Genomic DNA, 22,754 nt, shown 5'->3' with positions numbered 1-22,754 from the left:
GTAGTTATAAAATCCCAGCTTGCTGCTTTTAATTTTATAAGTCCATGAATTTAACACAAATGTATATATGTATGTAAATAAATAAATGTATAAAGTAATTTTAATGGACCCACCCATCAACAAATAAACTTGATACTCATTTTGGATACTTTCAACGTATTTGTATTTCGTATTGATAGTTGCCATTCGGTATGTACTGATGTATATTTAAGTATAAAGATATATGCACAATTCATTAACTTAGTTAACGTTTCTAAATTAAAGCGGTATTCTTCCGAAAGTTCCTCTTGTATACGTGGAGACTAGGTGCTAGAGTAGATACATAGTTGACTAGACATACCGATACATGTATGTAATGCGTATAATACTGGCTGATCCGGTGACTGGCGAGCGCTTTCATACATTTTCGGAATTGACTTTCAGTGGCACGGGACCGGGGGAACTCCGGACAACCTAATGCGACTTGGACACTGAGAACGGAACGGAACCTCTTCGCGGAGAAACACACATGCTATATACGGTTAGATACAGGTGGATTAGTTAGTCTGGTTAAGTTTGCCTGTGCTACGACGATCCGGTGCGGGATTAGTTGCTGGGCAACTGGGAGCGCTTGCCCCAGCCGCCGTGAAGCTTCTGCCACTGGTCGCGCTTGCCCCACATGCCCTTCAGGTTGTTCCAGGTGGGCTCGCGCTTGCCCCAGGCGCCCCTGAACTTGTTCCAGCCCTGCGCCTGCCTCCTCTTTCCCCAGGCCACGTTCATGCTCTTCCAGGCTCGCTTCTCCACGTCCGGCTCGCCTGCGAGATCGTCGAAATCCTCGCCAGACTGCGATTGCTGCTGGAGCGGCTGCTGCTGCTGCGCCGACTGTCCACCGGCCAGCCTCTCGAAGGTGTCCCAATCGATGGTGTTGGTGCCATCCGTGATTACCAGCGGAACAAAGTGACCGGTCATGTAGATGTCCGGATCGCTGGCGTCTCCGCTGGATGACCTCTTGCCCCACGAGCTCTGCAGCGACTGCCAGGCGCGCTTGTTGTTGCCGTACAGGTCGCTCTCGCTAAGTTGATCCAGTACCACCTGTTCGGACAGCCCTCCGCCACCTGGTTCATTGGAGGCTGGGTTAGCCGCACTGCCACTGGCCACCAAGCTGCCACAAGCGCTGCCCAGGATGAGGAGCACCATCAGAAAGCCGTAACTTCTCCGCGTCTTAGTGTGAGCCATGGCTGTGGAAATGCAAAAGAAATAAGACGCAACTTTAGCAAAATATATATATTTAAAAGATATACATTTGCTGGACTTACATTTTCAAAAGCTTAATAATAAAGTATAAGTTCCTGGAAATTACTTTGCCTCATGTCCTTTAAATATGATTGGTTCACTTTAATTTGATAAAATGGGCACAACTGGTACATTTCACTTCAATTCTACATTAAAATATTGCTTTAGAACTATTGTGGAAACTACAATAATAAATGAAATGGAACTTAAAATACAAGTGGGTAAGCCATAATTTTGAAATAATAAAAATAAAATATATACTATTTAAATTCAATATATTTTGCAAATAATAAATCCTAAATTAAGAAAAATTAAATTTTACTATCAGTTACAGGGAGATTAGCTTTAATTCCAAACCAAATCCGCACGAAATTGCTTTCAGTGCAAAGGTGTAAATATGAATGAATAAATGGCTGACGAAAGACCGATCCTGATGAGGAAGCACAACCGCACTCGCGGAATGCTCAATTAAGTCGCTGCCGACGCCACTCGACTGCTCCCTGGGGGTCGAGTGGCAAGTCCTGGAGAGTCGGGAGTCCTGCGGCAATCATTTCCGCCCGCGCCTCGGAATTACTGGAACACGCGCAAGAACAACAGGCGAGCGGGAACAAGCGTAGCGATTTAGCTAAATAACCTCTCTAATTGAAAGCGGTGGGGGCCGCCGGGTGGGCGGATTTGGGTGGTGCCCACCTTCGGCAGCAGTGCTGGGGTCATGCCGTCTGTCGACCGCTGCGTTAAAAGGCAGCAGCGCATAACAGTTACAATTTATGGTCTATTAATGTCCTTTCGGAGGTAGCAACCAGCGGGGTTACTGGGGAGTAGGCATTTCAGTGAACTGCCTTTGGAATGTTAGTAGGGCAAACAATGGGGGGCGTGGGATGGAAAGCCAATGTGCAGATGATTGGCAACTGGCGAAGGAAGAGAATCCCAGTCGATAATGATGCCTTAAAACGTTGATACGCTGCCCCGCAGTCAAGATTATGGTGCTGTTTACGCACTGGCTTAAGTGTCTTGCGATTGCACTTGCGGCCACTCGACAGACTAGACAAAAGCCGGGGGAAAATTCACGGAAAATTCAGTGGGAGTGGGAGTGGTAGTGGGTGTGGGTGGAAAAAGCAGCGCTCGTTTGTTTGCACTTCCTGCCAAAGTAGTTTTCCCTATGCGTTCGCATGAGCCCCGCCACCATATTGATTTGCATACAGTCTAGCATTAGCTGTCAGCAAAGCCACATCCTTTTTAAAGGACACTCCAAGAAGGCGGAAACGTTGGCGTATTATGCTTTCATTATTGCGAATTTTTGCAGTCCCCATGCATAATGAATCAGATATTATTAAGCCCCTAACTATAAGTGCTCGGTTTGTTTAGTTTACATGTCTGATGAGCCTACAAATTTAATAATTCAAATCGATCTATAAATTATACTGAAAGTGACTCACAAAAATCCTGAAGAAAATTAAAAAGATTTTAGTGGATAAAGAATATTTGCTTTCTTGCATTCTTATTATCCTTCTTTAATGTGCTACATTCAAATAACCATTTATGCAAGTTCAAAACCTTTAAATGATAAGAGATATGGAAAACCGATCACTCGGGGACCTCTTCATCAGTAAACGCTGTTACATTGATCTAAAGTAATGAGTCCAATAGCTAGATCATCCTCGTAATAAGCTACCAATATAAGTCAAAGTAACCCAAAGCGATCCCTAATGGCCAAATCTAATCCCTTAACTGCCCGTTTCTATTGGAATTAGCACATTTGCCGTAATCCCCGTACGATTTTATGGTCATTGCGAATCGGCAGCAGCTGGTAGGCGCCAACATGGAAAGTCATTATCCGGGGGAATCAACTATGCAAAGCCCACTAAAATCGGAGCCACTGGGGGGCAGGACGTGGAGATGGTATCTTATCTGGACGGTTGCCTGATTAAATGACGTTGCCGCCCGCTCGGATTGGCCGACTAATTGGGAAGCGTCGTTTCTGGATGCCAGTGCGGATATGTCCCCTAGCTCCTGGCCAACGACCAGCGACTCCTGACTGATTGTCCGATGTCCGAGTGCGGAGTTGGCCGCTTTTTTCCGGCTTAGCCCGGACTTAATTTGTGCGCTTGTCGTTGATTGATTGACGCCGCCCAGATGAAAGTTTTAGCGGCTTTGCGCCAAATTATAATATATAGCCACCGCGATGATAGAGCACGCATCGAATTTTATGACCTCTCCCCCAAAGAGAAGATAGGATTGAATGGGGGCTGGGAGTCAAGAGGCAGGCAAACGTGCCGGGTCATCTTGTAATTGAAATTAACTGAAAATATTTATGGCCTTGCGGCTGACATTCCTCCGAATTTGGTAGTTGACTTGCTGTGCTCCATTATTAATTCGCCAGCCTGTTGCCAAATAATTCATGTGGTGTCAGGACGGAAGAGATATCCTTCGTCCTTATGGCGACTGCCTCAAGTGTGGTAAGCAAATTTTCGCGCCAAAATTAAACAGCTCGTTGAAAATCGAATTTGGCAGCTCGCCTACTATTCGCATGTCTCGATAAATAGCTGGCGCAAATATTTGCCAAAGGATGGCATTCGCCAATAAGTATTTTGTTTAAATAGGTTTCCTGCCGGCACCCACGCACCCACGCTCTGCTCAAGAACTCGTCGCCTGTTGCCGCTGAGTGTGAACCGAAGGATTCCCGGGGACATGGACATTAACGAAAAGTCGTAAGCAAACAAAATATCCGCAAAAGAGTAATATACTGCTCGTCTCAAGCAGGTTAGCCGTGGGACTCCTGCTTTTTGTCACTTCAATTTCGATGGGCTTGTTTGGCCAGGGAGCTCTGCATAATTTGGACATGTTTCGCAAATAAATTTACGCTGATGAGTCTCCTACTTCTCAGGCAGCGGACTATTTTTAAAATTTTGTTTTATTTCAATTTGTGAACTGTGTGAACTGTGACGCAAATATTGAATTTGATCGCTTCATTGGGTTTTAATAAATAGTTAAAAGGTCAGACTTTAAAATGCCCGCAAGAGGGAAACTCGGAAAAATGTTTGGAAAATAAATGACCTTCGTATGCTAGTTACTAATTCATGAAAATAAAGTGGCGTTAAAGCATTCACTGTTGTTTTAAACATATATATAAAACATATATATATATATATATATATATATACAAATTTTGTTTTATTTTACAAAGTTTTTCAGGTTTCCTTAATAATCACAAATCAGATCATTAAAACTTGTTTAATGCATATAAAAGGCGTAATCTTGAAGTTCTCCAATATTTTAAAAATATTTTTCACGATTAATGGTAATACAAAATGCAAAAACAGGTCTCCATTTTTTAGCGCATTCCTTAATGTATTTTTCTTTAAATAATAATTAGAAACTCACAACATGATCTGCTTTGCCTTTGAAAAGGTTTGCTTAATTTGCTTGAATATACACTTTTTTGAAATATAGAGAAAATTGTGTGAAAGTGCATTTAGAAACAATTTTAAAAATTCGCGATACTCAAAATTTAGGAGTAAAGCATATTTCAATATGAAAATTTAACCACAAGAAATCACTTTGGAATTAATTTCCTACGCCATCCAATCGAGTTATGAGCACACTGAATATCGAACGGACCACTTACCTGACTATATATCTCCGTGCGATTTTAGCGTGCGAATTGTTGTTGAAGCCAGCGGAAACTGCGGCCAGAATTTTACAATTTTATTTCGGGTTTGCAGCGCACTCTTTTATAGAATTTTTTCCGACATGAAATAGCGTTTATAAGTGAGTTTACTGGCGCGAGTGCAATTCAATTAGCGCTCTCACTTGACCGGTGTGAAACAGATTGCGAGGAGCTTGGGAGCGTGGGAGCTGGATGTCCTGGCTTTTGGCTGTGCGCAAACCTGTTGATCAACTGCTAATGATACGCAGCCCGGCGCGGCGGTCGCTTATAAATCAAAACGGAAGCGAACCGCCGCCCGAACGGCCATTCATGTGTCCACGAAGGGAGCCTCGTTTAGGTGAGTAAGCTAGTGTGTGTGTGTGTGGGGACAGGAATGCCGGCTGCGCACGCACACAATGGCAGGGGGATATGGATATCCGCTTGTCGCTTGTCGTTTGTCGTTTGTGCAACGGAAGTGGCCGAAAAGTGTGTTGCCTACTTAGCGGGGTACGTGTTAGCAGAAGTGTAAGTGTTAGTGTTAGTGGAAGTGTGCGTGTGTGTGTGGGTGAGTGAGGAGAAGCCCCGAGTTTAGGGCACACATGCGCGATTGTTTGCTCTGACTCCCACCATCCGACTGGCGGAGACCATTGTCGATCCCCTGGGGAAAGCGAGCCGTGGACTCATTCAAATTCAGGTACACGCACTCCTTGGGGCATTTAAAATTAAACACCCCGCACACTTACAATGGAGCAAATGGAACGACTGACGACAGCATATTGCATATTGCATTTCTTTGTCACCGGGTGGCAATTGACCAAACACAAATACGATTCCCGCCACTTACCAACCACCACCCATGTGCCCATGTACCTATGGCCACAGCTCCATCGTGAATGCGACTCCCCAGCAGGATGCTTAGGATCCGGAGGAGAACCCTTTTAGTGCTTCATGAATATTTATGGCGACACAGCGCCTCCTCCGTTTTGTTGCTAAAAAACGAAGGATAAAAAGAGCTTCTTCAATTACAAGTGACGCCCCAAAGATGTCAAGTGGGAATGTGTGTTGTGCTGTGCTGTGTTGTTGTGCTGGGTTGGGTTGTGTGTGTGTTGCAGCGTATCGCTTTCTATGAGGGCACATCAACAGGTTTTCATTTGTGGCCATTTGATGGGACGCCGAATAAACGATGATGGGAATATTTATGACACTCCTCTGCCGGTGCGTATAATGAATGGGCCATGGGACCCCTTACCCTTGGCACGCTGCAGCCTTCGTCCATCGAGGAGATAAGCTACGTAGTTACTAATTGATTTGGCCACTGATAAATCGCTGCCGACTCTCAACGCCGATGACAGCTACATGTGTCCGTTCCTCCGCAACACTTGCAAAAAGCTTGATCGATTTAGCCGCTTTTTAGCGAGAAAAACAAATATTCACGGATGGGGGAATGTGTTAATTGGATATGACTGGATTGGATTAACTATACTGTGGAAAAGCAATTGCATTAGTTAATACATGCGAATTGGGTGTTGTTTTCAATTTACAACTGTTCAATTCATACCTGTTTTTATAGTGAAGCACTTACTTTGAATATTCACCCATTGAACTTACCCCGCTTAAAGTGATTTTTCACAGTGCACTTGATGGTGAGTGACTTGCAGCAGGAGCAACAGAAGCCCAAACGATTGTAAATCATTTCCATTTACGTGTCTGGCCTAATTGCAGACATCCAACGGAGACCTTTGAGCGATCCATTTGGGTACGTCACCACTAATGTTTCATTTGCATGGTGACAAAGTGAATTAAATGGGTTCGCCTTAAAGGCGCAACTTGGCCCGCACAATGGGAGAATGCAGCGAAGCCCTGCCTTGACCAAACGCCTTTTCCTTTCTCCTGGACGCCACACTTGTGTGGGAATCCCTCGGCGCTTCCATTGTGAAGATGATGTAGCTGGCGCTGTTGGCAGCTAATAATAATTTGTTTGCACTTTGCATATGCCATCTGGCCAACAAAGGGCGGCGGCGGCCAGGACCCTCGAAAGACATGGGGAACACAATATCCCGGGGTCAAGGCAATCGTAAAATCACTCCGGAACTCTAATATCCTTGAAAGGAATCAATTCGTAGGAATAGTGGGAGTAGTGGAGTACTTATTGGTTTTCATTTCCTTAGGAAGCCATATTTCCAATGTCATATGTGAATCATATTTTTAGGAGACTACTAAAAATATCCGACAAATTACCTTACATGGTCAAGGTCGCAAAATCTAGAGATTTCCATATCAAGTGGTGTCGGTTTTAAAAGATTTTTATGTATGACTAATGCACTAATGTTTAATCTTGATCATTTTGCTGTTACATACATAGTTTACTCCCAGTTAATTCCCGGGCCGGATTCAGATGCTGACTTGTTGATGCTCCACCCCGGTTGCAATCTAGAGGTCGTCATCGTGGCGCTTGTAGTTCCCCATGCTTCTGCTTTGGACACCTTTAAGACTTTGCTCATGGCAGTTCAGATGTGGCATTTAATCACAAAAGTGGCTGTGAGCTGGCTTCTCAACTCTTGCAGCTCTGTGTTGAGAACAACCTTTCTCTTCACACGCTACTCTGCGTAATTTTCCTAAAAGGACCTCATATGTATTTAGCCAGTGCTGTAAGAAACCCTGCTCATTGCACATACCTAAGTGGTCCCAATTTCCACCAAGACGGCAAAAAACGTGGCCAAGCCCGTCTTAAGGGGACAAATCCGGAAAATAAGACAATCTGCCGCGCAGAGAATGTCGTGTGAACTTGAATCTTTTAAAATGTTCTTGCCAATAGTTCAACGGAATGTTATGCATGCAAACACTTTGTACCACGTTGACAATATTCTAGCTCTTTCTTTAATTTTTTACAAAATAAAACAAGTCGTAAAAAGTTTCTTTCTTGGGTATGGAATTATTATTTAAACGACAAAGTTTTTGTCATATACTAGCTGTTTAAGTAAATAGGAAAAATCATTCTGCCGAGGAATGCGAGAAATAATCGAACGGAGTTTAAGTAAAGCTCCAGGATCACTTCTATATGTATAAATTCATAGGAACTAAAATTATTTACATATATGTATTATAATTTAATTATTTTAACTATGCAATATTGTTTATTTAAACATTATGAAAATAATAATAATTTCTCGTTCGCGCTTCCACTAGCTGAGTAAAAGGAAGCTTGTCTCATACAAAAAAAATGTTTAAAAATATTTGTTGAATACTCGTTGCCTACAAAACAAATTGAAGTTGGCAACAATGGCCTTAGCGAGTGCACCATCCACATTCAGCAAACACACCTGACCTCACCATCTAGCGAGTGTATGAACCTCGTACAGACAGCGCTGCCACTTTTTTCAAGACCATCGATTTTCAATAATCGGGCTCAGCTGTTCAGCTAAATAAAAATAAATTCAAGCCGGCTGAAGAACAAATCGACTTTTTGCAGGATTGCCATGAATTAGGTACTGCAGAATGGATATAATATTTTCTCAGGATGTGCACGATGCGCAGAAGTTCCTGGATTGCGCGGAGAAGCTGGAGTACGACGAGTTCTCGGCGGTAAGGACTCGCGTTCTTGATACAAATATCCTGATTATTCTAATGGCTAAAATTTTGATTTCCAGAAAATGTTTGTATTCAGCAATGGGCACAGCGACGTGGATGTGTTTGAGCTAATGGGCAATGACCGGTTGTCGCAGTTAATCTACGGATGGGAGGTGTGCCACCTGCCCACCAGGGATTCTGAGTCCTTAAAGGACCCAGCGCTGCGTCACATTGTCCGGGTTTTGGCCCACCACTCGCTGCAGATGTGGTTTAGTCAGGAGTGGAGGTCCTGCTCTGAAGGTCTGAAGCACCTGTTGCTCTACAGCCTCACCAAGGCGGTGCCGGCGTTCTACCAGATTGGTGAGCTGGCCAATATCAACTGGTCGTACATTCTGCAGTTCCAGACGAAGCCCTGGAGCCTCTCCTACCTGCAGCAGCTTTTCCTTAACCTTAAGGTGAACAAGCACCACGCCATCGAGCACACAGTTACTGCGGCATCAGGAGAAGGTAAATAATTACTACCTTTTACAAGAATAGACCTAATCCTTGTCAATTTCTTAGACATAGCTTTCCTGGTACAGGAAGGTCTATCTCTGGCCCTGCTGCGACTTATACAGCTTTTTAACGCCGGCAACTTTGAGGCCGTGAAACAGCTGGCGCTTCGGATGCTGGCGGCTTGGCTGAAAGCCCACGAAAATGCCCCATTTGTGTCCTATGAAGGGGATAAAAACTCAATCACACTAATCGGTCATCTATACCTCTTGACTGTATTTGTAAGAGATGAAAATCGGGGTTATGTGATTGATAATTTGGTAAGAAAACCGTTCATCATGTTAAATATCAAACTAATGTCATGACACCACCCCTTAGATGTACAACATACGGTTCTATGCCCAGACGATGCAGGAAGCTTCGATCTTACATGACATTAACCTTACGCCGGCTCGACTTATTGCCCAAGTTTGTGTGCGTCTTCGACTCGGAAAGAATGGGTTCTTTGAGCAAATTGGGTTTAGGAAATTCAAACTCAGTCTGGTCACTTCTTTTGCCGTCATGCTGGAGGTCTACTCCAGCTATGTGCTGGGAAATCTCTTGATGGAGCTTCAGGCACTCAACGAAAACGATTTTTTGGAGCACTTGCCACAGTTTAAAGAGCTAATGTATCGCTATGTAGAGGAGCGGGAGAGCAGCGAGCGCTTCCTTCTAGAGGAGCTGAAGAAGATGGAAAACCAGCGAAACAGCCACTTTCAACCACATGTAGTAGAGTTTAATCTCAACTACCAGCAGCAAATATGCAAGGGGAACCGAGCCAGCAATATTGGCAACTACAAGAACTGTGATGACGACGAAAAAGTTCCACCTGAGGTGGACGAGGAACAAGATAGACAAATAGATCCGGTATTTCAGAATGTTCCAAACAATGAGGAAGTGTTGAGCTTTGTGTACAAACTGCTGGCAGAGCGGGTAAGTGAAGAGACCTGACCAAAGCAATACCTCTACTAAACTTAGAGCTTTCTTACAGAATTTTTCAGGCTGGAAATTCGCTAAGATTGCCCTACTGCTGAAGATTATTGGGCAACAGTTGAATGCAATAGAAATATGGAAATATCATCCCGGACTGACCGTTGATTTTATGCTTAACTTGGAGCAAAAGATGTCTGCCAACTATGCTGACCTGGCAAAAGTGTTCTCTGATCATGGATTTATGGAGGCAGAATTCTGGCTGACTGCTTTCTACCTCCACCCCACATCATCAAATTATAACGAAGTGAGGCGATGTTCGCGGATCAAGAAAAAGCGACAGGAGGAGGACTGGCTCCCTGCAACAACACCTCACAACGTCAAGTACGAACTGCTAAGCTCCACGATCGATGTGGACGAGATTGTGACCATAACGAACCATAACGCTCCAGTGGCCGACTACGATCCTATATACAAGTCGCTGCAGGCGCTGCGGCTGCCTCGCAGCATGATCAAGGACCTTCTGACCGTGATCTTTCAACCACGGAACAAACGATACTCATGGGCCCTCGATTGGCACACGCTACACGAGCGTTGCCATGCCCTACTCAAAAGCCAGGACCTGAAGAGAAAATTTGTGTCTCTCAACATGGCCGAGGCAGGCGACGACTTGAAGTATCTCCAGATCGACTATGCCAAGTACAGGGATCGACCACAGTTGGACTACGGAACCATAGAAGAGGGCTACGAGAATGCGGCCACTCTTCCGGAGGCTGAGGAAGAAGCTGAACCAACGCCAGGAGTGGACGATGAAGTTGAGAAAGCCAAGGAGCAGAAAAAGCGGCGGCCCGCCAAACGCAAATTTTGGGATGAAGGTTAGCGAACAAATCGTTTACTTTTAAGCCAATATGTCTTTCCTAAATATTAAATTCAGTCATACTAATAATTTTAACTTCAAAAACCCATGTAGTGTTTTCGGAAGACGAGGAGGAGGCTGCCTCAAGCGATTCGGAGCCCTACTACACAGGAAATGGCCGTCGAACCCGAATTAGAGCCGCAGCCATGGTAGCCAATGCCATGTTGTCTGACATGGATCGAAGTGTGCGCGGTGGGCGACGATCGAGCTCTCCAGAGACATCGGAACACCAATTTGATACACGGGCCGTCCTCGAGGAGCAGCCAGAAATCGCAGTCGAGCCTCCAAAACAACTGTGTCCACCAGAAACGTCTACCAGTAGCAAAAAGCGTACAATTGGCGATCTGATGGAGGCACGAACGAAGTTTAGCAACGAAACCGGCGGTTTTAAGGCGTTCTCCGACATATGGAGTTTTGAGAAGGAAGAGCTGCAGAATGTGGTCTGCGAGAGCAACAACCTGATGGAGTGCAGCTCGGTCCTAAGCAAATTCAAGAACTGGAAGACCCTTAAAATGGCGACCGCAGCAAAGGCACCCATGCAGCCATGTCCACAGCCCGTGGGAAAAATCGTTCGCACCGGATCGGAAACTGAGAGCGTAAACTCCGAAACTTCTACGATGGCTACGCACGACTTCAACGAAGAGGAGGTCAGTGAAGGTTCCCCCGGTGTAAGTAAAGAGCTAACACCCTCGCCGCTCAAAAAGACTGATTTTACCACGGACCCAGAAGTGTTGCAGCCCACAGGTGAATTTGAGACGCATATGATCCATGAGGCCTTAGGAACTACAACGGTGTCACAGAAGGCTGTGGACTCTCAGGGACTGGCAACCAGACATGCGGCCGAAAAGCCAAAAGAAACTGGACCAACTAAAAACTCCTTAGAAGACGGACAACTGGAAAGGGATCTGCCGAATACCAGGAAACAAAAAGAGAAGCTTATCAACATGCAGCGCTTAGGAAGTGCTGGGCTACCTGATGACATGGCAACGCCAACAGAAACCGGGACGGAAACCGACACCGCGGAGGAGACACTTCTGTGGGATGGCGGTGATGAGAACCCAAGGAACAAGCGCTTAAGACTTGACACAGTGAACGACGAACCCAATTCCAGATCTCCTGCAAGTGATACCATGGAAATGGAGAGAAATCGTCTCATCAACGAGTGCCTGACGCGTTCTGTTCAAGTGAGCTTAACCAGGCTGACACCACAGGACATAGAAAAACTTCGGGGAGTTAGAGTTCGTGTTAAGCGAACCAACTTGGTAAATTTCTATCACGACCAGACGCGTCGCAGCCAAAGAAGGCTCGCAGCGAGTCTGAACAGCCAGAGTCGCTCCCACACCGAAGACAGCAATGCATCCTCAAACAGCTACGACGACCGTAAATATGGTAGACGCCGCTTCAAGAAGTTTGTGCACATCACTTCGGACTCGCCAGCTCCTTCGGAATCGTCCACTCCATCGCCTCCAATGATAGTCAAGCCGGTCTTCAAGCACATAACTTCCGATTCCTCAACGGATCTCGAGGAGGTGCCCCGGTCTATTCCTGCGATTAGAAGACGAGGACACGTTCGAGGACGGAGCGGGCCAAAGTGTAAGACGCAGCCAACTTTACGACGAACGCCGTCCTTTCAGCCGGATGTGATCGAGCTGTCCTCGGACTCCCTTTCCTCCAACTCACCAATTCCAGCAGCTAACCACCCGATGATTCACTTCACTCATGCCATGGAAATGGATCCGCTTTACGAGGAGGCCATCATACCATTTTAACACGCTGTTGACAAGTCGAGCCTGCTTTCGAGCCGGAGGCGATGTTCTACGTGCCCGGAACGAATGCCGGCGAAGGGATGTTCGGAGGTTGCGCCGTGCAGAACGATGGAAAAGCAGAGGGTGCAAGGAAGATGGAGAATAGCTGGGAAAATCGAATTTGCCTCGCTTGTTAGAATGCAATTAGCCTGGGGCACATTCGGTATTTGCTTTGGCTAGCAAAACGCCAAGATTTTTATGAAATTATTTACGTGTACATCTGTTTGACCAAGTTTCCGGCTCCGGCTTTGTATTTCGCTTTTTATTTGGACTGTGTCGACGCCCGAAGGCCTTAAAAAAGAACTCTCATCGAGTCCTGGCCGACACTCAATGGGAAAAGCAAACGCATCCGCTCTTCAATTAACTGCCTAATTGATGTGCATTGTGGTTCTAAAGAACCAAATTAGCTACACGCGGCGGAGAGCTCCATGACAAGTATGACGACGGCGGCGACACGTGGCTGCTGGTGTGAAATTTAGTGGCAATATATATATACATGTATATGAATCACTAAGTGGTTTGAAGTGGAAAAGCCGGGCAAGGATTATGATTATTCTCATGTAGGAGAAGTTCTTAGTAGTATTTAGCTCTTATATAAGGACATTGATACAAATTACCATTAATTTTGTTTAATACTTTAATATAAAATTATGTGTAACTAGCAAGAACACGTATTGTTTCTGATCTTTCAAGCAATTTTTTATAAAATAAATACAATTTTAAGTATGCCTTTCAGTATTTGCTTAGTAACTTGATATTGAAATCTATAAACAAATAAATAAAGCATCATTAATGGACAGCTCTGCTCACCAGCAAATCAAGCAACCCAAAATATGAACTTCATTATAAATATATCCTATATTAATAATCCAAAAAGTTACCATTAAAGTGGAGACAGTTTTTAAATACATAGGAATACCGCAATAAACAACAAATTTAATGGTGTTACATTTACTGAAGCATGGACCTTTTTTCGGTAACAAAAGCACTCAATTAATATCCATTAGGCAACAACCAGCGTTATAAACTGCCTGAAATGTAGCATATTACTAAATTAGCCCCCTTGACACTCAAGTTCTCACTCGTGTTGGCAATTTGCGGCGATTGCCGCATATCATAACAAATCCGCACGTGGCACCCGTCGGCCTCTTGAAATTGCAACACTGATCCTCCTCCTTCAACAGGATTTCTGCAGATAGCAAACCCACATCGGCACACTTAGCCACTTGAGCAGCCGCTAAGACCGTGGCACGTGCCAACGCCTGGGTCTTAGGCTTTGTATTGGAAGTATGGAATCGTGAGGGAGTGAGAGCTTTCGTTGGGTACACATGTTGCTTTTGGAAAGTGGAGGCGGTATCCTGGCCACGTGCCACTAACCCGTTTAGCGACAGGCGTAAGCCCTAAACGATTATTGCGGTTTAGAGGCGAAAACCGAAAGAGTTGATGGTAATTGAATCGTTGGAATTGCAATCGCATTAGTTCGATCTGGCGATAAAAAAAAATAACAATTTATTTGGTCTGCGAAACACTTATACTCTATATATTTGGATGGGTAAGGGTAAGGACACTTTACTTAGTACGGTGATGGGATAAATTGCGTTTAAAAATTAAACCTACACCAAAAACATAAAACAAATTGAAGTGATTTAATGATTTCATATTCAATTAAATTATTTTCTTGGATTTTTTTATTTGTCCTTTAGCTGAGTGATTTTCAAAAACAATATTTAATATACTTTTGTTAATTTTTACTATTTACTTACATTATAAAGCTAATCATTACTAAGATTGACCAACATTTGATTAATAAATAATATTATATATACATACATACATATTTAATAATTCAATAAAAAAATCATATAAAGATTAACAAGTGTAATAAGTGCATGGTATCTAAATACCCCTAGAGAAAGGGTACGAGTGCAGAGAAGACCTTTGATGATGCCGTTGGCGACACCGCTGATCCTCGGACGCAGACATCCTTCCGATTGGCTTAGAGGGCACCGCTCGCAGCGGAGCGTGAAAAATGCTCGTATTTTGACTGGTAGCGGCGGCGAGCAGAATGAATCTCCATCTCCAGGAAGTTCAGCTCGCTCCCGGTCGTTCCAGCTAGACGACGTTTGTGTGTGAGTGGGCAAAAGCCACCCCCGGGCGGCAATCACGGCGCATATCTGGTGGGATTTGTGTCAGGGTTCTGTGCTCTCTACTTTGCGCTATGGCGCCGCCACGACCGACGACAATGCGCCGAGGGTTGATGCCTGTTAGTCCGGAGCCAAATCAGCGGGCTTAATGGCTGGCCGGGCACATAAAACGGGTGCGCACTCCTCGCCAGCTTTTAGTTGGTGCGGGCACGCGAGACGCGAAGAAACAACTCTCTCACAGCGGAAATCGTGAATCGGAAATGTGCTAAAGGATATAGGATATAGACACCGAGATACAGACACGAGATCATGGCCGCCTGCTACAATGCCTACAGCGCTGGATCGCAGTCCTTTGACTTCGACGAGGACGACGACGACGCCTCCTTCGACAGTGGCTACGAGAAGAGTTTCGAGACGGAGGCCCAGTTGAGCTCGCGCCGCCGCCTGGACTTCGGCACTCCTCCGACTCCGGCGATCCCGCAACCGTACTCCGGCGGCACCTGGGACGCCGTACCGCTCAGCTCTCCGCCGGCGGGCTTCGTGGGACTGCTCGATACGAGCAGCAATCACAGCACCCGGAGCGGCAGGACGCTGGTGGAGCATCTGAACAGCCGGGCTCCCAATGGCGCCTTCGATCCGCCATTGACTAGTACGCCGATGAAGTCGCCAGAGGATCCCGATGCGCCGCGACCCAAACGCAAATATGCCGTCGGCAAAAACAGAGTAACTCGCTCGCGCAGTCCCACCCAAGTGGTGAAGATCAAGCGATTCCGCCGCATGAAGGCCAATGACCGAGAGCGGAATCGGATGCACAACTTGAATGATGCACTGGAGAAGCTGCGGGTCACTCTGCCCTCGCTCCCCGAGGAGACGAAGCTGACGAAGATCGAGATCCTACGATTTGCGCACAACTATATCTTCGCCCTGGAGCAGGTGCTGGAAAGCGGGGGTTCAATCAACCTGGACCTGGAGAAGCTGCAGAACTTCACGCTGAGTGGTGAGAGGATTACCAAGGAGCTCTTCGATGCTCTTTTCGTGAATCCACAGCCGTATCCCATGTTCGGTCGAATGTTCCCCTATGGTCAGGGAATGGCGCCTCTGGCCCAGCATCAGACTGCTCCAGCTTCGCATGCGGAACAGCCTCCGGCGATGGGCGGCTTTCAGCACGGCATGGAGTACCCGCAGCAGCTACCGGGATTCGACTTTACAGGCAGCATGCGGTTTTACCACCAACAGCAGCATCAGCAGCAGCAGCCGCAGCCGCATCAGCCTCACCATCTGCAGCCTAATCCCCAGCAGGAGTCCAGCCCGCAGCAGTTCTCGCAGGAGAAATACGATCTCTTCAGGGGATCCTTCGATGCAGCTGCCAATCTTCATCCTACTAACTTGGACTCTGGGATTCACCAGCAGAGCAGCTTCTACTCGCAAACACCGCCGTGGAAGGACTATCCGGAGGATCAGGCTCAAGCACTTGCCGTTCCACATCCACACAGCTACAAACACTTCGCCCCACAGGTGTAGCACAGTTTTGGGGGCCGAACTACGATCCTAGGGTTTTCAGCGTGATATACTAAAAGATTGCGGGGAATTGCAGAACACTGATCAGGGGGAATCGCCATGAGATTGGCCCTTGACTTACTTTGAAAAGTAACTAAAGTAACTTATGGGCATTGTCTCGGGTTTTCCCTTCTTCACTATTCTCAACGTCCTGGCAATCCGTTGATATTGGTAATAAGCGAGGCACCTAATTGACTACTGAGGTTATCGTCGTGTTTGGAAATGGAATATCTTTAAAAATTCTACATTCCACACTTACGCTAATCTTTGAACTCAATTAGTTTCATGTTATAGAGGGATCCGCAATAGATTAACCAATGTAAAGCCAACCATCCACAGTAAAGCTTCACTAACTCATTATAATTTCATATTGAATTCAATAGTATTTGCAATCATTGGCTTCTTTCTTGCGGATCCCTGGTGAATATTTGAATTCAAAATGCTTAGGATAATCATCTTTCCATAAAGCACTCTGATTCTCAACATATTCGCAACGTATACTTCTTGACTATATAGTACAAATCGGTTGTCCATTTAGTGTAAGCGATACGTACCTTGCCATTCTACATTTAAGATCTCACTATAACAATCATTGAAATGAACCAGGTATTAGCCGTAATTAACTATACAATCGATTAAGTGTATGTAGTACGTATGTAGGTTATGCCAGATTCTATGTCAGTTATTGCAATGCAAGGAAAGCGAGCTAGTCAGGGCCAGAACTTTAAGGTGATAAGATTGAATTTCGATGTAAAGCCATAAAGATTTATTTTTGCAAATAAAGTTGATGATCAAAACGAGCCAGAAAATTGTTCGCAATTGGGAAGAATGGATGGATGAACTGCTGGACAAAGTCAAAAATAGTAGCCAAAGCAAACAACCCTGGAATCAGTACCGCTGTGTGCGGATTTCAGATCCCAAACAAAGGACTTAAATTCAAATAAATATTGTATATTGCAGTGCACATAAAACGAATGGCTTTGTGTGTGTGCACTGCAGCTTGTTTTTATCGTAGGGGGCACTTTTCGCCCTTACAATTCGACATGGGGTGAGTCCTGGTTTCAAGTAGAAACCGAGCTCGTACTCCCGGCTCGGCCTTCGGAGCTCGAACAATGGAAGATTGCCGTCACCTGCCACACAATTACAAAACGAATGTACCAACAGCAGCAGTCAGGAGCGGGAATCCTGAAACATGAGCTCTGAGCCAGTGGACCTGCATGAATGCCACTCAAATTATTTAGTTGAATGAACCGGCAAGAGTCGAGGGAAATGCTTTACTGCTCTACTGCTTTGCTGCCTAACTGAATCACCAAATAGCTGAATAACTGACTGACTGACGTTTTCCGTTACAGGGAAAGGGTGAAAAGGTGATAAGATGCTGCAAAGCCGGTGAGGAATTCGCAATCTCGACTGGAGATTACAATAAGACTGTCCTATCCCTTAATAGAGCTGTCATATTGGTAAGCCCTACATCCAATGGCTTTAAAGTTTTAAAAAAATGCGAGGGTTTGCCAAATCAACATAAATCGAAAAGTAAGAAAACAGATTAACTCAAATAAACAATTTTGAGATAAAACCAAACATCATATATGTGGTATCAAATAAAGTCAATCATCATTCAATAACCACCATCTTGAACTAAAAGATTCACAATGAAATCAAAATTTTTATCAATACTGGGTTAAAATTTAAAATTTTAATTTTCTAGTTTCTAGTTTGAACTAGTTCAGCATATTCATATTCTTAGAAACGACTTTAGATTTGGCCATTGTAAGCATTAAAATAATAATAAGTGAACTAGATATTTCTTCTGCCGGTAAAGGATTCGCTCATTGTTAGTTCTTGGGGTTATAAGTAGGAATTTGCCAGTTCTTCCTCAACTAAGCCGGCGTTTGTCATTTGAGCAGCTTTGTTGGAGGTGTCGGGATTTATCTTTGCAATAATCATTATTATGGACCGGCATGGGTCCGCATTCCTGTTGTGCGGCAAAGGCGCAAATACGCAGCGGGTGAGCCAGCTAAGCTGCATTCAATTTCCAGGACTCGACTCTCCTCGAGGGATGAGGATGAGGATGAAACCTGGCACGGATGGGACTGGCATCATTAGCGGACGGGGTGGCTCCGTTTCGATGGCTATCGGCGGATCAATGACGACATCTATGCCTTAGCTCCCTTCCCCGAATGCTAATGCACTGCGAGGCTGGAAAAACAATTTGGCGATGGCCATAAGGCGATAAGGCAACCAAAATGGAAACAAATTGCCATGGACATGCTAAAAGGCGCAAACACAATGGCATCTTCGGCTGCGGCAAGTGCAGGTCCTTGGAGAGCGATTCATATGCGGTCCGATGAGACTGCACAAAGGACGTCGGTTGGGTCGACTAATGGAGGAGGGTTAGACTGGCAGATACCTAACCAAATCAAATTTCTGTGTAAATATACAGGGATTAGTCAATATGGAAAAAACACAAGGGACCGTTTCAAATTCTTCCTTATCAAACCGAGCAACGAAGGAGTGCTGCCTTCTTTGAAGTTTATTTATCAACTTATAGTATAGATTTATTATTTTGTAAATCAACCATCTGTATGAACATGGATTTTAGATTACCACAAGCTTGAATATAAAATGTGTGTCTTCTTTACCTTATAAAAGATTGGAGAAAAATATGAAACCATTTTTTGAATATATGTGTCTTTTGAGTAAATTAATTGAAGAACCATTAAACATATATATGTTTGTTGTTCTAAAACCATCTTTTTAAGTTAATATTAAAAAGTTACACGATAGTAAGTACTGGATATTTAATATTTTTGTGTGTCAAAGGTTGGATATGCATACGGGAAAGTAGAGTCAGAGTTCAACCCCTGGAATGGAAGGCATGAAATATTAAGATCATATATCACACCGTTCCAGACGACACCGCGCCAATTTGTCCTTGCCCTTTTGCGATTCCCATTTCGCAAATCGAATTTTATTTGCCGAATTGATTGTTTTACGCCTTTTTAGCAAGAAGTTGGCACACATTTTTTAACCCTTTGCCGGTGCACGTGGTTATTCCAGCCCCGGATCCTTTGTCTATTACCCCTTTTTGGTCCTGATCAAACATCGAAGGCAGAGATTCGCTCTGGTGCAAGGGCTACACGTTCGCTTTTTAGCGGCAAGTTGCTCGACCTTTTTGCCCATTCATTGCCCTGCTCGAATTGGTTTATCTGTGAAATCTTTGACGTCCTCTGGTTGTTGTTTTTTATCTGTGAGTCTGAACCTTCCGGGGTGTGCGACCTCGTATACGTTACTGTTCCAACTCGAAAAAATCCATGTGTGCCCTACCTTTGTCGCTTTCGAGTTGTGTGCTCATCTAACCGAAAAACATTGGATAAACAAACAGCCGGCTCGAGTATTTTGTTACACTTACCCGTACCAGAGAGCCCTGGAACAGGACCTTTTTATTTCTCTATTTTTCAGAGTCCGTGGAAGGAAGCCAATCTGTCGCATTTGTGTGCAATCGTCCCTCGGCTGAAACTGTAAAATGTTATGCAAGCGCTGATTTCTAATCCGATCAGAGCGGTTTTAGTCAAATTTAAGCAGATTTATGTCACATTGTTGAGCCAGAAAGTGGTACGCAGCTGAGGGAAAACAAAACGAAAATGTTAACACATGTAAATCAAAGATCAGATAACTATATAGCGCATGCTCCTCTATTAGGCAAATCGAATTGAGATCATGTTCTTGCCCACTACCGATAAGACCAGAAAATTCGATTAAGGTTGCGGAAAATTATGTCAATGTAGTACGAAGCAGAAGTTACTGCGGGTTATTTCAGGATACTTTATATAGATTGATTATTCTAGCTTTTATTATATACATAATCGCAGAATTCAAATTTGATGTTTGGTAATGATTAAAGAACATTTATAGAGACTAATGGGTGGAATGGAATATATTATTCAACATTTTTAAGAGATAGATAGAACCCAACTACTTTTATCAAGTATTGACAGACACTAGCGTACTAAAATAAAAAAGGACAATAATAAATATATTTTTATATAGCTAAACTCAATTCGTGCCTAACATTTACCTCCTTTATCTTTATTTACAACTTAAATTTCTGTGCAGAAAATAAATGGTCTTACACATGAATGATTATTGAGAGAACTTTTCAGAATCAGTTTATCAAAACGCCAAGCAGTTTTCCAACCCCATATAAGAATAATTTTTCAATTCCAGTCACATTCGCATCATGGGACTGTGCCAAAAAAAAAAGGAAGGCATTTCAAATATATTCCTTTTCCAAATGAATAAACTGTTAGACAAACAATACATTAAACTTTACAACTTCACACCCGCCGCCAGTGTACGCGAAACATTAGCATTTGAGGAAGCACCCTTTCACTAGGCTGGAAATGGAAAAATCCTGGCAGCAAGGAGTGGTTCGTGGTTCATGGAGAGGAGAGGACATGGTATGGTAGCTGTACCACAAACGATGAGTTGATTGTTATGCAAATGAGCTTAGCCAGAAACCAGCAACCAGCAACCATCAACCGGCGACCAGGACGAAATGTGAGAGCCCAACCCCAGATTTCGACTCGGATCCGGGTGCAGTTCATCAAGTGGTCATAAATTTATAGGTAGTTTTCAGACGCGCGAAGCTGCCTAATTACTATGCAGCGCCATGTGCATAATGAAGCTGACATTTCTAATTTATGGTTGATATTTGTTAATTTTCGTTTCGTTGTGCATAAATTGAAATTGGAAGGTTGGCACTAAAATGTCGGCAAAACAACGGTTTCATGCCTAGTTATTGTCAAATGTAAACAACGGACACGGCACGAGCGATTTAATGGGGGTTACGGCGGAGAAATCCTTTCCTGATCCTAAGCTGACGGATCCTGGTAGTTCCACAGTTCCACTTCCGGCTTAAGGCAACTATTCGCGCGAAAATCCCGCGGTAAATCCGCCATTGTGTGGGCTTCCGCACGAAAAAAAAGGAAAATTCGGGGAAAAATGCGAAAAATCCTTGCAAAAAAAGGAATTGCGAAAATTACCCCAAAACGTTAATGGGAAGCAGAACTAGTAGTTAGCTGCAATTACACTACCCCTAAGTCCTTTTTTATGGTCCTGCCACCTCGGAAAGCGACCGTTATGATTACTTGCCACACTTTCCTGCCCCGCTTTTCACTTTTTGGTATGCACGCAAGGCTTTTCACTATTTGTTGCTCGATCGGGAGAGGGAGGAGGTCCTGTCGCAAAGGAAATGGCCGGGCTCAGTCATTAATTGTTGGCATTGTTTGCGCCTCGTCAGCAGGACATCTGGCTCACTGTCTAGCTGCCTGACACTAGCTGTCGGAGAACTGAATCTGGGGTAAAAGTCAGTTTCTAGACACCTGCATACACACGGTAGGTAGTGTGTGTAATGCAAATAAATCGTTACGAAGTCGCATTATGATTCAAACACAATATTTTAAAGATACTATCAAAAAGTTGTTTAATTTACTTCCTTGAACAATATAAAAAAGTTGATCAAACTAAATGCACCAGAGTTGGCGTATTGTGGCTATTGACTTCTGTCCTTAGCTGAGCACATACTTTAAGTATATCACGAATACAAAAATGTATTTAGCAAAAATAGAACGTTGTATTCACTGGGCAAAATAGAATTAGACTATCTTTCATGTCTCCTGTGCTGTTTGAAAGTTAATATTCACTTTCCACTATGTTATATCTCTAAGTTAAGCCCTTGGCGCCCTATAAAACCTATCTGTGCTATTATTACTATATAGTTCCATGTGTATCAGTGGTATTAATTGCAGATTAAGAGAACTTCAGGCCCTGATGGCTGGCGCCGTGAGTGACTAACAAGCGAGCCGCTTTGACACTCGAATTTGTAGTGTGATTTATGAGGATGACACTGGCATCATCAATCACTGTTCAAGTGGAAGGTGATTTAGCAAAACACAAAAAAACGGAGACTGCAGGCGAATCGCAATTCAGGTTAGTTAGGCTTTATGTAAATTTCACTAGTGAGGGAAACAAGTTTAATTACACTCCATCTCTGGGGAGGAGGACGAGCAACCCCCAAGTGCAGTTGAGTTGACCCGGACAACACTTGATTCGATGTCTTGGGTTGTTGATGTTGTTTCGCTTTAAAAAGTTATAAAAATAAGTCGGCGGCGGAGAGCGGCAGCAACCCCCGAGTTCGTCCTGCACCCTTTGATTCTGGCCAGGATCGGGAATGGGGGATCTGGGATCGGGGCAGGACCAGCATCATCCCCTGTTTTCCCGCCCGTTCTCTCGTTCGTTGCCAGGGGCTAATGAGCGCCGCACATTAGTTTTAACAACATTTATTATTTATGGGTTTTTCCCTCCTCCTGTCCCGCTCACCCTCA

At 44.3% G+C, this 22,754-nt stretch overlaps 3 protein-coding genes across 5 annotated transcripts; 2 read left to right on the top strand and 1 right to left on the bottom strand.

Annotated features, from left to right (window-relative positions):
- Positions 1 to 187: 187 nt before the first annotated feature.
- On the bottom strand, positions 188 to 6,240 carry LOC122616540 (allatostatins MIP). Of its 2 annotated transcripts, XM_043792026.1 has the most exons (3): positions 6,168 to 6,240; positions 4,898 to 5,907; positions 188 to 1,217 (listed from the first exon to the last, which is right to left on the bottom strand). In XM_043792026.1, exon 3 carries the CDS (start codon positions 1,213 to 1,215, stop codon positions 586 to 588), a length of 630 nt encoding a protein of 209 aa, XP_043647961.1. In that variant the 5' UTR covers positions 1,216 to 1,217; positions 4,898 to 5,907; positions 6,168 to 6,240; the 3' UTR covers positions 188 to 585. The 2 variants fall into 2 exon arrangements, with proteins under 2 accessions (XP_043647961.1, XP_043647960.1); XM_043792025.1 differs by lacking the exon at positions 6,168 to 6,240 and having other exon boundaries at positions 4,898 to 5,946.
- Positions 6,241 to 8,336: 2,096 nt separating this feature from the next.
- Positions 8,337 to 13,352, top strand: LOC122615852. Of its 2 annotated transcripts, XM_043791005.1 has the most exons (7): positions 8,337 to 8,500; positions 8,566 to 8,992; positions 9,047 to 9,297; positions 9,356 to 9,949; positions 10,008 to 10,821; positions 10,917 to 11,530; positions 11,592 to 11,760. In XM_043791005.1, the coding sequence occupies exons 1-7, from the start codon at positions 8,414 to 8,416 to the stop codon at positions 11,625 to 11,627; spliced, it is 2,823 nt and encodes a 940-aa protein (XP_043646940.1). In that variant the 5' UTR covers positions 8,337 to 8,413; the 3' UTR covers positions 11,628 to 11,760. The 2 variants fall into 2 exon arrangements, with proteins under 2 accessions (XP_043646940.1, XP_043646938.1); XM_043791003.1 differs by having other exon boundaries at positions 10,917 to 13,352.
- A 1,768-nt stretch (positions 13,353 to 15,120) lies between these two features.
- On the top strand, positions 15,121 to 16,332 carry LOC122617872 (basic helix-loop-helix neural transcription factor TAP). The gene has a single exon (XM_043793896.1). The coding sequence runs from the start codon at positions 15,121 to 15,123 to the stop codon at positions 16,330 to 16,332; it is 1,212 nt and encodes a 403-aa protein (XP_043649831.1).
- The last annotated feature ends 6,422 nt before the right edge of the window (positions 16,333 to 22,754 follow it).

The sequence above is a fragment of the Drosophila teissieri genome, chromosome 3L (assembly GCF_016746235.2).
Source record: "Drosophila teissieri strain GT53w chromosome 3L, Prin_Dtei_1.1, whole genome shotgun sequence".
Classification (NCBI taxonomy): domain Eukaryota; kingdom Metazoa; phylum Arthropoda; class Insecta; order Diptera; family Drosophilidae; genus Drosophila; species Drosophila teissieri.
Note: the sequence above shows the minus strand (reverse complement) of the source record. Positions and strands in the feature narration are given on the sequence as shown.